The sequence below is a fragment of the Eutrema salsugineum genome, unplaced genomic scaffold, assembly GCF_000478725.1.
Source record: "Eutrema salsugineum unplaced genomic scaffold, Eutsalg1_0 scaffold_3, whole genome shotgun sequence".
NCBI classification, from domain to species: Eukaryota; Viridiplantae; Streptophyta; class Magnoliopsida; order Brassicales; family Brassicaceae; genus Eutrema; species Eutrema salsugineum.
Window position 1 is genome coordinate 2,051,952 of NW_006256756.1, and position 16,290 is coordinate 2,068,241.

Sequence of the window (16,290 nt, forward strand, 5' to 3'; positions counted from 1 at the left end):
TTTGGGATATCGACAAGTGTGATATGAATTGTTTATATGTGTTGTTTATTACTTCATTAGTCACACGATATTGACATGGGATTAAAAAACTCATATGTTGTACGTGCTTGTAAACTAGTGCTTATATATGTGATATGAATTCTTTTGGGTTTGTTACTTTGCTTATATATGTGAAATGTAATTGATGTCTTGTTTTTACAGATGGCTTCTAATCAAAATCCTCCAAACATGGAAGAATACGAAGATGTTGATATGGATGAGCAGCTAGAGGAAACAGAAGATGAAGTTAAGACTCCCACTCCTGCTAATAAAGGGAAACGTAAAGCTACTGCACCTATGAAGGGAAAGAAAAGAACAAGGTCATTGGTATAGAACCACTTCACAAGATCAAAGACTAACTATGACAAATGCAACTGTCATTACTGTCACAAGTCCATGGGTTGTGCATCATCATCTGGGACTTCAAATCTGAAGAAGCATCTTCAATTCTGTAAGCAGCATATTGCCTGGGTTGCAACAAAAAAAGAAGGTCAACAACAGCTAGATGTGGACGGTGATGAAGGTGTTGTGCTGTGTAAGGTTTCTGAAGCTGTTTTCAGAGAAGCTTGCAATGAGATGTTAGTTTTAGGTGAGTTACCTTTGTCTTTCATAGAGAGTTTGGCGTGGAGGTGGTTCTGAAGTAGGGTTAAGCTGTACAAGCCTCATTCTAGGAGAACAGCAACTCGGGATATTGTTCAGATGTTTGTGAAGAGGAAAGCTGAAATGAAGAAGGTTCTTGGCGCCAACAAGCAGAGAATTTCTTTGACCACAGATATATGGACAGCTCCCACAACCAATGCTAATTACATGGTCATTACTGCACACTTTATTGATTGTAACTGGCAATGGAAGAACCTCATCATTGGATTCAAACACATTTGTGATCACAAGGGAGCTACAATCGCTGCTGTACTTCTAGAATGTTTAGCTGAGTGGGACATCAAGAGGATCTTTACTATTACAGTGGATAATGCTACAGCAAACTCATCAGCTATGAGGAGGTGTAAGGAGGAATTCAGCCAAGTAGCAAATGGTTCATTAGTGCTCAATGGTTCATTAAGGAAGGACTGCATGAGATCGACAAGAATATTGCTTCCATTCAAAATGGAGTACAATTTGTGAGGTCTTCTACACCGAGATTGATGTCATTTGAGCTTCGGGTGGACACAGGGAAAATGACAAGAGGGAGTTTGTCTTTAGATTGCAAGACCAGGTGGAATTCAACATATCTGATGTTGAATACGGAAATGGATTTCCAGTTGGCATTTGACAAAATGCAGGCTGAAGATAGGTTGTATAATGATTACTTCAAAGAAAGAGTGGATGGAACGAAAAGGATTGGTCCACCTCTTGAAGAAGATTGGCTGGCAGTTGACAGGTTACTCAACTTCCTTGTCATTTTTTACAACTCTACACTTGTCCTCTCTGCTACTAATTCACCTCGTTCACATAAATGTTACAATGAAATGGTAACAATTGAACGCAACCTGATATCATTGAGTCTAGATGCTGATGATGATCTGAGAAAGAAAGTGGATTCTATGCTTTCCAAGTTAGGTAAATATTGGGATCCATTTGGTTTTGAAACCGAGATGAATAGGATGCTAATAGTAGCTAGTGTCTTTGACCCGAGGAACAAGATGAAATTTGCTAAGTTGTGTTTTGAGAAGCTGTATGGAGTAGATAGCTTGATTGCAAATCAGATGTATGATTCAATCATGGATATTCTGAAAAAAGTTGTTTAAGGAGTATAATGTTTGGTTTGGTGGTTCCGTGAACCGGTCAAATACTGCATCTAGTAATGGTACTTCTTCTCAGGCACAAGCGAGTGGATCAGCAACTCAGACTGATACTGGAGCTGAAGACTTAGGCAGAACTAGAAACCGTAGGCTAAACTTGGTTGGTCGTGCTCGTTATGAAAGGATGGACGTAGTGTACAAAGAACTGGTACAAGAATCAGGATTTCAGGAAGTAACCACCGAGCTTGAGTTATATTTGACAGAAAATGTGGAGAATCCACATATTTTTGCAGGATCTGAGTATGATGTTCTCTCTTGGTGGAAGGTTAATAACCAAAATTTTCCAGTTCTATCACAAGTTGCTAAGGATATACTAGCAATGCAAGTTTCATCAGTTGCCTCAGAGTCTGCTTTTAGTATCAGCGGTCGCATTTTGGATCCATTCAGGAGTTGCTTGCCACATTACACTATTGAAGTGTTGATGTGTACTGAGCAGTGGTTGAAGTCTGAGATAAGGATGGATAGTAGGGGAACTATAACCATCGAGCAACTACTTGATGAGATTGAAGACCAAGATGATCTTCAGAGAGGTTAGTTACTCTTGTCCTTGTCAAATTCCAGTTTAATTTTCTAAGTTATACACTACTATGATCATATTTTTTTCACTTTACAGAATTTGGAGAAAAGAATCTGCATGAGTAAGGACTCAATGAAGAGCTAAGGGTCGTTATTGAGGTAAGAGACATCATTTTTTGCAATGAGATGTGTGTTAAAGTTGTATTTGGTAATGAGATATCTTGACTAATGTTGTACTCGTTTTTTTGTTACAGTTTCTCAAGACAAGATGTTGTTGCATTTTTCATGTTTCACAAGTTACAACATTAGTGACTACTAGCTTAGCTCTTTAAACTTGTTTTATTTTGGCATCTTTTTTAGACTCTAATCTGATGCTTCTGCACTTTGTTTGTTTTTGTACTCGATGCTTGTTGTTTTTATTTGTATTTGATGTTTTTGCACGTTGATGCCTTTTGATACTTGATGGATGATGCTTGTTGAACATTTGAAACTCTTTTTAAAATTTCGGATCTTTTAAATTTTCGGGTACTTTTCATAACTTTAGGTACTTTTAAAGTTATTTTGGGTATAACTTAGAGATTTCGGGTATCAGGATCCGAACCGGATCCAAACCGAATAAGAACCGAATTATTTCGGGTATTTTTTGGTTCTTAGATCATCAGATCCGAACCGATCCGGAACCGAAAGGAACCGAACGGAACCAAACCGAATCAATTTCGGTACCATTTTGGATCCTGATTGTCAAGAACCGAAATACCCAGAACCGATCGGATCCGACCCAGAACCGATCCGAATACCCGAAAGCCCAGGCTGAGTTATGTTTATCTACTTCTCTACATGGATGATATGTTGGTGGTTGCTAAAGATATCAAAGAAATCAAAAGGCTGAAGGATATTCTAAGCAATGAGTTTGAAATGAAAGACCTAGGACCTGCAAAGAGGATCCTAAGCATGGATATCATTAGGGACAGGAACAAGGGTGTTTTAATGTTGTCGCAGGAAGCTTATGTTGAGAAAATTTTGAAGAATTTTGGAATGACTGAAGCAAAGCCAGTTTCTACTCCTATGGGTTGTCACTTCAAACTTTCCAGCACTAAGCAAGAAGAAAAAGATGAAGCAGAGCAGGATATGAAACACGTACCTTACTCCAGTGCAGTTGGTAGTCTCATGTACACCATGGTCTGCACACGTCCTGATATAGCTCAAGCTGTGGGTCTGGTAAGTCGCTTCATGAGTGCTCCTAACAGAGAACATTGGAGAACGGTTAAATGTATTCTCAGATACATCAAAACCACATCAAATTTGAAGCTAACGGTTAACAAGGCAAACAAATTTGAGGTGAATGTGACAGCGATTACGTAGCTGACCTGGATAGAAGAAGATCCACTACCGGTTATGCTTTTCAAGTAGGGGGTAAAACAGTTAGTTGGCGTTCTGGTCTGCAACAGATAGTTTCTCTGCCAACAACCGAAGCAGAATACATAGCACTAACAGAGGTGATATGGCTGAGTGGCATTACCTGCGAATTAGGATTTCCTCAGAAAGCCGTGGAGTTCTTCTGCGATTTGCAGAGTGCAATTTTCTTGGCTAAAAACAACACCTTCCATGAGAGGACGAAGCATATGGCTGTGAGGATGAGCTTTATCAGAGACTCTGTGGCAGATGGATTGATATCGGTATCAAAGAGAGATACAGCTGTAAATTCGGCAGACATTCTCACAAAATTGATGCCGGTGAAGAAATTAGAATAAAGGTGAAGTCATCTGAGTGTTCTCAAAGACTGAATTCTAGCTCAGTGAGAAGCTAGGGTTCCGATATGGTGTTGTCTGAACGGTTAAGAGGGGCGGTGAGTCTCTCCGAGGAAAATTACCCAAAATCAAATCGAGGTGGAGATTGTGAGATATGATTCTACATGGATTTGCTGTTACCTGGACTTGGGCCTGGTGGTTATTGGAAACGGCCCAAAATGGAAGATCAGCTGAAGTCGAAGCCCAGTTTGTGCTTGAAGACTTGAGCTCTGCGTTTTGCTGAATCACAATCCAGAGTGTACAAAGGCGAGTATCAGAGAAGAAGAATAGAGTGGTAAGCAAGAGATAGACTTACATCCTAATGAGAGAGATAAAAAAGCGGGTGAAAACCTTGTAAGGAGTGAGTGTATCTTCATCTTTTTCCTCGTTCTTCATCTTTTTCTTGGGGATATTTCTCTATACGGTGAGAGGTGTGAGTGGGATGTGTGAATCACTTGTAAAGAACTTCTCTTGATACTCTTATGAGTTGGGTTAAAACTCACCAAGATATACTATTGCCGGTTTGGAGTGGAAACTTGTAATCTTGTTGTGTCGTCTTGATCTTTATTTTCTGTACAAACAAACACAACAACAAAGCTGAGATAAACGAATCTAAAAGAACATAAGCAAAAAACTTGCAACATTAACGATTTGTAGTAATAATTATTTAAAAAGAAAATTTCGTTCAACTCACAAAAATGCATAAAATACTTTTTAATCCTCTATATTAACTTTGGTTTTAATTTTGGTTTTATTTGATTTTTATTTTCAGTTTATGTATTCATTATTTACTATTTTAATCATGTACAACCCATTAAAATAAGATGGAAGGTGAAAAATATATATAAAAAAATGGAAAATGTATAACATTGTATTCAAAAAGCATCATGTTTATAACTTTGTACTCATAAAAATTTTAGGTGGTAATAATGTAAAATAGTTTTTCTTAGAAAAAATAGTTAGTATAAGCTACAAAGTTTGAAAAAAAAAACATGCTTGAAATAATAAGAAAAACCTTGGTCAAATTCTAATAGATAAAAATAAGTTATCTGGAAATGAACATCACAATTATGTCTTCCTCAAACCAAAAACATGGTGTATTATTTATTTATTCATAGTACTTATCCAGCGGAAAACGACGCAGATATTCAATTTCATTTTAAAAAGTAAACGATTTAAAGTGAAAGGAAAAAAATAAAATATCCATTCCTCATCGATCATATCTACACAACCAACATGTCGCGAAGCTTCCTGAACCGGCACGTGCCGGTCGTCTTATCCAACAACAATCCCACGAATCGTCGAGCGAGCCACCGGTTTTACCGTCTCAGCCGGTTGTTTCTCCAAAATCCTCTGGCTCACTTCACTTTCACTTTCCCTCTATATAAAAATATAATCTATCCTCACTCTCCAAAGAAGAAGAAACTCTCTCTCTTCAGAATCTGAAAAGCCTGAGAAGAATAGCCCCAAAAAAAATCTTAAGAAGATCAGAATTTGATAATCTGAAAAGAAATAATACTACTATTCAGTGAATCTGTGGCAGCAAATGACCAGAGCAATTAGCCAGCTTTCGGGCAAGTTGATGAAGGACAAGTGTGTTACCGGCGGCGATACGACGAGTTTACGATCCGCCGTCAAAGAATCGGTCACGGTTAGTTCTGCGTCGCCGCAGAGTACAGTAGCATCATCTCCGTCGTCTTCTGTGCGGAGGCTCAAAGGCGATCTAGAATCGAGCCGATTTGGTGCGGCGGCGAGCGAGAGGCTGAGGCAGGCGGAGGAATCTCTGCGTACGGTTATGTTTCTGAGCTGTTGGGGATCTTGTTAGATCTGGTGGATTAGAAAGAAAAAATAAAGAAATCGAAATCAAAACATTTCTTTTTAAGTGTTTGTGTTTTGATTTTTGAGTTGTCTTTGTTTTCTTTGCTTTTACGATGTTCTCTGTGAATATTTTTCATCTTTCTTGTTCTTTGTGTTTCTGTAAATCATGTATGAAAATAAAAGTTGTGATGAAGAAATTAGTTTGTCTTCAGTCTTCACCAAATCAATTTCACAAAATTCTATTTTATTCAGTCAAGTATTAACAAAATACTCCCTTTTTTTATTATAGTTGATTTTCTAGGTTTTTTTTTTCATAATATTTGATTTTTTACTTCTAATTAATGCATATTTCTTCTTTAAATTGAATGAATAATATTAATGTATATTGTTTTATTTTATTAACACACAATTAAAAAAGAAAAATAATAATAAAAATAATAAAATCAATTATAAAAATAATTTAATTAATAAAAATAAACAATAAATAATTGAGTATTTATAGTTTTTTTAATCTGAGTGTAAATATTCAGAAAATCAATTATAATAAAACAGACGGAATATATATTAAAAAATGAAAGTGTTTTATTTTCGTTAATAAATCAAGAATTGAATCCTCCCTCTAAAACATTCTTCTCTAACTTAATCTCAAAAATTCACCATCTGTCACAACATACTAACTTCAAGAATGTAAAACAATTATAAAAACTTGAATTCCGTAACTTAATCTTATAAGAAAATCAAGAAATACTTACATGAAATCTTTTTGTACATCCTAGAGGAGAGAGCAAAATACACCTTCATATCTTATTCCTTTTAATTTATTAGCTTTCTCCTTGGTGTATTATATATATTGCTTGACTTTCACTTTGCCCTTTACTTCTTCTATATTGACCATAGGCATTGCAACTTTCTACGAAATGGATGTGTACCATAAGAAACTACATTAAGTTTAGTGAGGTGTGAAAAAGTTAATGGCTTCTTGGTTCTTTCAAGCTTTATTTTGAATATGATGCTTTTCAAGTTTGTGTTTCGTGCTGAAGACTTATAAAACATCTCCGGCTCGGTAATTTAAATGAAAGAAACCACATCAATCTTTGTAAAAGTGATGAATGCCTACACAGTTTTGTGATGCCTACGTCTTTTGTGATGATTCAATGCCATACCATTGTATAGCTTGAGCACATTTTTGTATTTTGCGCAAGCTAGCTTGCAAGTTCTCTTGTGGGACATATGGTTAGAGCAAATGTGGGAGAAACTCTACTACAATATTGTTGCTCATAATTTTTGCAACTGTTTCAGTTGTAGGAAGATGATCTTGGGTAAGAGAGATATCTTGAAGCAATAAAATAGATATCTAAAAACTGTTTCAAAATGATCTTATTTTAATATGCATAATAAATAAAGAGAATTTGCAGCCTTTGACGTAAGTTAATGCCGTAATTGCATAACTGACGCAATACTATTAACTATACAATTTTGTTTAATCCCACAAAGCCCCTATTATAACCTACAACTATAGCCATATCTACGAAAGATTATGTTAGACGAAATGTGGCAATTATAGCGGCCAATTTTGAATTTTATTTTAAAGATTTATTCATTAAAACAAAGAATAACTAAATACGTAGAATTGTTAATCAAACCGGTTTCTTTTTTTCCGATTAAGAATGAAAAGAGATTAAAGTTTACAAAAATTCAATACTGAAATTAACAGAACGTGGTAATTCCTTGACAGCGCCGTAGTAGAAGTGATTGAACAGGGAAATCAGAGTTCATAATAGGTAAGATTTACATACATATATATATGATTATAACGATACAACTACACATATCTGATTAACCCCGTCATTTTCCCCAGGATTGTCATGGCCGATTTAGATTTACCATTCAGGATTTTTGCTACTGGCGATGAAACATCCGGAGAACGAGTCAACTCATACCACAAGACCAAGACAATCGGAAATATTCTAGACGCTCTTGACGACGAATAGTGAATGTACCTGTGAAATTCACCTTGGAAAATTCATCGCAACAGCAGAAAAACCAGCGTTCTCCGGGAGCTTTGGTCATTATATAATAACTCGCCTATTGCAAGTCAAGAAGAAGCACGAAATCTGGATTTTGTTTGCCGGAAGGCCAGTTAGGGTCTCGCTTCGAGAGTTCGCAATAGTCACGGGGCTGTTATGCGGTAAATACCCACCGAGACCGAAGAAAAAGAAACGAAATCCGGTAAAAGAGAAACCGTACTGGCTGGATTTGTTTGATAATCTCAAAGTTTGTAGCGTTGAGATGGCGACGAAGATGCTTAAAAAAAAGACGGTTGCGGACACGACGACCCGGCTAAAGTATGCCTGTCTCGCCATTACCGGAGCAGTTCTATGCCCCACCAACCACAGGTCTAAGATTATGCACAACCATGTCGAATTGACCAGGGATCTTGACGAGTTTTTTTGCGTATCCATGGGGGCGGCTTGGGTTTGAAATGCTAATGTCAAGCATTAAGGCCAAAGACGAGGTCGCGTTAGCTCAGAGTACTGTAGCTGTCAAAGGTTTTTTTTTCACGCTGTTCAATTAATCCTGGTCGAAGCAGTTTCTGCCTTGATGGAGGTAATACAAGTAAACGAGTCGTCGTCTTCCTCTAAATCGGAGGACGGCGAGGATGATGACGGCAAAACAGACGAGGTCACTGATGGTGTTAGGATGGAAGAGAACACGGCCGACCAGAAAAACGTCAACGATACCGAAAAAGCTGTCCCAAAACTGGCAATTCGGTCGTATGCTCCCAAACTCGGTCTCAGCTCTGGACACGCTTGCGAGGTAGACGAAGAGGGCAAGGTTAGTGCGATTTAGTTATGCTGGTAAACGATTTATTAGCATCAAAATTGATTGCTTTTAGTAAATAACTATGTCGTTAGCCGAATACCAATTAAATCTTATATTAACAATATGTTTAATCCAATTAAGCTTTTTGTTAACCGTAAAAAAAAACACATTTACAGGTTGACGTGTTTTGTATAATACCAGAAGCCCCCGAAGCCATAAGGGTCCATGAGGATTTATGCTGGTCTGATGAAGAGGAGGACTACAAGGTTGACAACATGGTTTCTGCGGATACGACGGGTGAGCAGACGAGGCTGCAGCTAGCTTCAATAGAATCAACTTTGAAATCAGCAATCGGCAAGATGGATGTGATCGAGAAAGCTGTGGCTGGGTATGAAGAGAATTTGAAGTCTACCCTTGATCAAAAACGAAAAGATATGTAAGAAGAACTCTTGTCGAACATCCTTAGATTTCTAGATAAGTCTTTGTCAGCTGGAGGTAAAACGGAATCTGCAAAAGACATCAGCAAGAGCCCGATCATGACCCCTGTACCCCAAGCGCGTTCGGATAGTCGTAGACTAACAACCAATGACGCCAATAAAGAGACTGACGCAGCAATTGTGGACGCCATGGGTATGGTAAAACAAATGGGAGACGAAGTGAGTGTGTGTAGTTGTTTATATTGTTAGTTTTCCGTATATCCATCTCCATTCATATTTTTGTCTTAGGTTACTCGGCCCAACAATAATCCTGGGCCTTCCAAGAGCGTACTGCGATGGAAAATAGGGGTCATGCGGATTTGCGGCTTCAGACAGCATCATCGGAGGTGGGCGAGAACAATGATGTCCCTACGTTCGAAGCTATAAGCATTGGCGTTGACACAGTTATCTTATTTGTTAACAGATAACATGGTTGATCCATAGGTAACGTATTAGTTATCGGGTATACTTAACATTTTCATCACTAATTTTTATTATTACGGCTGTGTCACTATAGAACCCCCAGGCTGAACGCTTGATTGGACAGAGTGTCGTTGATGCTGGAGTCGGAGTAAAGGATGGTGACTGTAGAGACGATTTCGTAGAGGATGCCGCGAATTGCAACGTCTTGCTATGGAGGGACAAAATGCCCCGTCTGCAGAATTATGCTTACACTGACTACAAGGTTGACAAGAGGCTGCTAACATGCACAATGGGGACGGACCCGTTTTTATGTTCGGTGGAGCAGCAGAGGGAATTCTTCGAAAAGTTTGTTAGGCTCTATGCATTGTTGAAGACCCATCGGTAGGCCACATTTCATCTTATAAATTCTATTACTGTAGTGCTATGCTGACAGCGTAGTTTTTTGGGATCAGTGTTATTAGCCTTGGAGATGACATTTTTGTCAACAGCAAAAATGTCTAAGACATTGCGGAGAGGACTAAGCCCATGTAACCGAAAGTAATATTTCTCAGTTTTTCGTCATTTTGCAGTTTTGGGTATGTTAAGGTTTATGACTAATGCAGAAATTAGGCAGGAATGCATATGTTAGTAGAACTAATCACGTAGTCACTTTATTTTAGGAGTTAATATATTTTGGACTAAACATACAATGGTAAATTCAAGAATTATACACCGACATTAACGTTTCCAAACCATTGTCTTTTTTTAACAAGACACACTTGAAGGAATACATCCAATATTATTATTAGATTGTTTTTATTATGTCTTAATGGCCTCTCCTCACGTCCGCAGATAATGATATGGGTGGGTCATTTAGTTATTATGAAAAATCGAAACTGAAGAATAAATAATTAAGACCATAAAATCTGATAGTATTAGGCTGTTGGGTCACCAAGACACTGTTAGTTGAAGATTGACCCACTCATCATTACCTATATCTGAGTCCAAATCTTCTCAAGTCTTCCTTTTATTTTCGTTTAGTTCCACATATTTTTTTAATTTTTTCTTTTGTTTCTTTCCATTTTCGACTGACCACTTTCATTAGTTGTGGCTTAAATTCTACTAAATGATCAACACAATGTATGTATGTGCACGATTGTATGGTTCAGGCTTGAGCCACGTAAGTTGGGTTAAAGCCTCCTTTAGTAGTATTTTTATAATCTGTAAAAAGAAGAATGGATGCTTCTATCAAACTCAAAAAAAAAAAATCGAATACGACATTTGTTAAGAGAAAGAGAGATCATGGGTTCGATAATTTACAACTTTCCAGATAGTAAAAATAGCTGTCGGTGTGGTTTGTTATCTAATTATATAAAGTGAAGGAGAACTTTCGTGAAGATACTTTTTTGCTATATTTTTATAGAATTTGCTTCTCTTTTTCCTCTTTTGTCTTCCTACATCCACATGTGGAGAGCAATGTATAAAATAAAGAACAACCTATTTTGAGCTGTGGAATGAATAAAGCTTATACATATGGTGTAAAGTCCGCACAATAATTTAATCTGACACGAATTATTTCTTATAAGCAAGTTCTTAAGATTCATTCAATGTGTTCACTTACATATAAAAATAAATAAAAATAATTACGAAAAGTCAAGAAATAGCAGAATTAAACAGAATCTTCACATTTTTTTATTGAAAAGGACAAAATCAATACTTTGGATACTCTGATCACAACCCAAAAGAAATTATTTACATATAATAGTTTAACTTTACAAACTCTGCAAATAATTGTTATATTCACATGATCATTAAACATAATAAACCTTTTTTAAAAGAAAAAAGCTTCAATGATAAGAATGGAAGCAAAATCAAACTCTATGCCTTGTTCCTGCACAACTAGCTGCTTCTTGTTATTATCTTTCTTTCTCATTTAAACAATACCATAGAGATCTTCGACAAATCTGATTCGTGATTATTATTCCTCCTTCGAATCGGTGCATTAGGTGGCTCAATTTCATCATCTTGATCACTCAAATTCGTGGAATCTTCCTCAAGGATTAATAATGGGTCACGAAAAGGCAGAGTCTTTTTCGGTGTGCTATAATCAAAATGCGACTTCTTTGCTTCCAATACCTAAATTCATATTAAAAAAAAAAAACATCAAAATTTTGCTTAATTAGAAAGATCAAAGTTTTATAATTTTGTCAAAAAAAAAAAGAGGAACTTACAGCTTTTCTTATTGTTGTAGATACACGTTTTAGTCTCGCTAGGTCCTCGTGATCCACATGACAAAGTACGCAAATCTGCGATAAATTCGATTTAACAAAATCAAATCAAATTAAAATCACTACAAAATCAAATCAAATTAAAATCACTACAAAATCTAACCAAACAAATCGCAAGTTTTACAGAGAAATGAGGTTTAAATTAAATTAACTTACCAGAATATCTTGATGCAGAGATTCAAGCATAGACTTTTTGGATTCCGTGGTTTCGCTCTTAGATCTTTTCAACGGAATCTTCACCGGAGCTTGATCGGAATTCGAAACGATTTTTTCATTCGATTTCGAAATCAAAATCCTTTTCCTCCCCAATCCTCTGGTAAACCTCACAAACCCTAATCCTAATCCTTCTTCCTCGCCGTGAAATTTACAGCGTTTCGAAGTAATATCAAATCTTTCATTTGACAACTCCATAACTTCAGATAAAGTGAGTTTAGAAGCAAAATCTAAAATGAGGTTAAAAGGAGGGAATAAATATGATCAAAGATTGTATAAAATTTTCTGAGAGAGAAATGAAATTAAATTAGGAGACAAAAAAAAGGAAAAGAATGAATGAAGAAGATAAGCTAATCAGCTTTATATAATCTGAATTTTTTTTTTTTGTTTAACGCGTAAAGAGACGAGACTACTGTAATATAAGTAAGCTATTTAAAGAGGAATTTTATGATTGGTTAATATTTTCTAAGTGGAGATCGTGGTCGGTGTCTTTTTTCGGCTGGCTTACAAGGGCAGTGTCGGTTTTTTCTAAATGAGAAGCACGAATCACGTGAGGTACGGCTCACGGATTAATCGGTGTACCATTTGGATTGTTGTGTGGCACGTGTTTTTAACGGTGTGTTTTGAAACTTAGTGAGGACTGAGGAAAGTTGACTCATGTCATTGGATTCGACTATGACGGCGATCCTCTGATACTCTGCAGTCTCCACGTGGGAATGAAGTTTTTTTTTTTTTGCTAATAGCGCCTGAAATTACGAAAATACCATGCTTTGCGGCTAAGGTTTCCAAGAATCGTAAAGTGCTGAATAAAAGTTTTTTTTTTGTCGTCGAATAAAAGTTTTTTAAAGTTGTCATAAAAGTTAGGGATTATCAATTATGCTGATTGACGACCAAAAAAAAATTAATTATGCTGATTTAGTGTATTAATTTATGACAGATTTTACGACCAAAAAAAATTTATGATAGATTTCTTTTTTATCAACAGTCAACATATCTAAAACGATTTGGAAATCTAAATCAATTAAGAGTATAATACTAAATTTATATACATAACATCTTATAAATAAACTTTTTTTTTTTGTAAAATAGGTTCATCTTATAAATAAACTTCAACATTCCATACTAAATTATCTGTTTTTGTATTCTGCGCATGTGATGAATGATATTGAAAAAATGATGAAGTTTCCTTATATTAAATTATATATATATATAGCTCGTTTTTGTTGTATGAATTTCTTTGCATTTTTATACTGCTTTCAAATATGAGAAAATTTTCCGTTTTTTCTGGAATTAACTTACATAAATTATATAACTTACATGTGATGTTGTTGGGGAAAAAAAAAATATATGTGATCTTGTTGGTCTATCTTAAAAAAAAAAAAGAGCATAGAAAATTATTTACAGCATATCCTTGTTTAATGCAAAACTTAATCAACCATAGGATTTCTACTTATGATGATCTAATCAACCATTTCAGAAATCATAAAATTAATTTTCGTGACTCATTTTTTTGGGGATACATATTTAAAACATACAATTTCGATTTTTGATTTTTTTATTGTTTTACCGCTGATGTGATTTTCTGGGTTTGATTCTTTTTGTGTAAGCATGATGAGATCTATAAAAGGAATTAGTTTCTAGGGAAATCATGTTTTATTCTTCTTTTTTTTTGGTCGTCTCATGTTTTATTCTTTAATTTTTTTGGTATGCTTTGTTTTCGTTTTTTTCCCAGTAAGTTGTTGTTGTATTTGTGTTTCTTAACAATCACATCATATTTATACCCAAAAATAGAAGATCGAAACGATGCGAGACAATATATTCAAAACGATGTCCTCTGGTAATGACAAACAACGACGGAAGATGATGGCTGAGTTAATTAATTAATTTGGTCTTCAAATTACTTTATTTTTAAAGTTATGCAATTTTTTTTTATGAGAGGAAAGTTTAATATGGTTATATTACTCTTCTGACGGAAAATTATCGTTAATGTTGCAACAAACAAATTGATTATCACAATGCTTTGTTACGAATTACGATTATGTTTGTTTTTGTGAGTAATTAACAATAGGATTTTTTTTGTTGCTTATGTGGAGGTGAAAACCGCATTTCAGTTTTCCCCGATACAAATGAAGATCGGTACGAATTAAATTCAGTTTATGAAAAAATTATACCAGAAAGATTGGGTCAGATAAACTTCTGGGCCAAACACAATCCGTTAAATCGAAGTCGGTTAGAACTTTTCTCAAAATAATTTAGAAAGATCCCGAGTTCGGATGAAAAAGAAAAGTTTCCGAACGAAAAAATAAAACTCTCTCGAGAAAAAAAAATCTTCTCGGTCCCATATCGAAAAGATGCCCCGCGAAAATCGACTTAGAGTGCATATATAAAGAGAGAGGAATCGACACCAGAAGACACAAAAAATCCCAAGAGACTGAGAGACTGAGAACTCAAGATATTGCTAACTTCTTAGTTTCTTAAGTCTTAGTTCATTTATCACTTCTATAAATGAACTAAGTTGTATTTTGTCCGACTAATAAAATCTAAATTTCTGATTTGAATTACTGTTTTTCCCTTTTGTGTGATATCATATATCAACAATTAGCACGCCAAGAAAGGGGCTTAACAGAAAACTCAGTTTTTAGATCGGAGAAGGGAAAGATCAGACCAGCGATGACAGAAACTCTTCATACCCAACACGAAGATCCTCTCGAACAGAAGCACGGAGACAACCGAACTCCTGCAGAGCGAACAGGGGGAACCCCCGGCAAAACCGCCAAAACCAGGAACGGGCAAACGGCCCCCGCCGTCGGAGCCCTCAGCACAGAACTGCTCCTCCAAGTGTTCAATGCACAGTTCAAAGCTATCAACAAGAGGAGCGAGGAACACTTCAGCCAGATGGCGGTCCAAATCGCCGAACTCAGTCAAACCCGAACTCCGTTGCGAGTCCGTAACATCATTGACGATCTCAATATAGAGAGCGATCCAACTGGGACCATGCGATCCGCCGCTCTCGGGTCAGCAAACGCTCCAACACCGATAGATACAAATCGTGATGTTGAGTTCGAGGCAATGAAGGCACAACTCCGACAGATCACATCAATGATTCATCAAGCAACGAGTGCGGCGCCGGAGATCGACCGTGTTATCTAGGAGACGCAGAAGACGCCTTTCACCCCACGCATAACGGCCACACCCGTTTGGCACTTGGAAAAACTCAAAATCAAGATCTACGAAGGCAACACTGATCCACAACACTTCTTGACCTTGTTTGTGATCTGCATGAACCGATACCAGTTTAGGTCTGCTGAAGAAATGGATGTGGTCCAATGCCAACTATTTGTTGAAAGTCTGGGTGGAATTGCTCTCGACTGGTTCCTGCGGCTCGAGGCGAACTTGATAAATAATTACAAGGAGCTAACCACGGCTTCTGTCAAGCACTTCTTTATGTTCATCGGACCGAACACCAAAAACTCTGAGCTGTGGCAGATAGCTCAAGATGCAAACGAAAGCCTCCATGACTTCATCCACCGCTTCAAAATAGTGGTCACCCATTGCACAATGAGCGATGAAGCCGCCCTCCTATGCCTACAGAAATGAGCTCGGATAAAAACGATTTTCCGAAGCGCGATCAAGCATAACCCACCTCAGACCTTGGAGGACGCCTTGCACCGAGCTAATACTTACATAGCAGAAGAGGAATAAGAAGCAGCTCACGATCAAAGCTACACAACCAAACATCCCGAACGAGGATATGAGAATCGTAAAAGGTTACAGCAGGGGATACTAGAATCATAAAAGGTTGTACACCAACGCCATCCAACAACTGAACAAGCAATGGAACAACAAATGGATTCGCAATAGCGAAGACCAAGATAAGACGTTGTTCTGCAAATTCCGCAATCGCAAAGGACACAGCACTGAATACTGCAGACACTTACGAAATACTTGCTTGTACAGTGCCGGAAAGGGCAAATCTCATTTGACGATCTCTGACGTTCAACCGCACAGAGAAGCAGGTCACCCCGACCTAATAATACACTGTCCGATAATACCGTTGCAAAGGACCTCCTGGCATTACCACCTCCTCCAAAAAATGTTACAGAATTCACCCGCCCAACTCGAGCAACAG

General features: G+C 36.9%; 3 protein-coding genes across 3 annotated transcripts; 2 read left to right on the forward strand and 1 right to left on the reverse strand.

Moving 5' to 3' along the window:
• Nucleotides 1–1,286: 1,286 nt before the first annotated feature.
• LOC112085149 (zinc finger BED domain-containing protein RICESLEEPER 2-like) lies at nt 1,287–2,480 on the forward strand. The gene is made up of 3 exons (XM_024154176.1): nt 1,287–1,718; nt 1,777–2,368; nt 2,452–2,480. Exons 1-3 carry the CDS (start codon nt 1,287–1,289, stop codon nt 2,478–2,480), a joined length of 1,053 nt encoding a protein of 350 aa, XP_024009944.1.
• A 3,055-nt stretch (nt 2,481–5,535) lies between these two features.
• LOC18014263 lies at nt 5,536–6,186 on the forward strand. The gene has a single exon (XM_006396572.2). It carries the CDS (start codon nt 5,688–5,690, stop codon nt 5,964–5,966), a length of 279 nt encoding a protein of 92 aa, XP_006396635.1. The 5' UTR covers nt 5,536–5,687; the 3' UTR covers nt 5,967–6,186.
• Nucleotides 6,187–11,327: 5,141 nt separating this feature from the next.
• LOC18014443 (F-box protein At4g05010) lies at nt 11,328–12,541 on the reverse strand. The gene is made up of 3 exons (XM_006396573.2): nt 12,105–12,541; nt 11,892–11,966; nt 11,328–11,796 (listed from the first exon to the last, which is right to left on the reverse strand). The coding sequence occupies exons 1-3, from the start codon at nt 12,357–12,359 to the stop codon at nt 11,590–11,592; spliced, it is 537 nt and encodes a 178-aa protein (XP_006396636.1). The 5' UTR covers nt 12,360–12,541; the 3' UTR covers nt 11,328–11,589.
• Between the last annotated feature and the right edge of the window lie 3,749 nt (nt 12,542–16,290).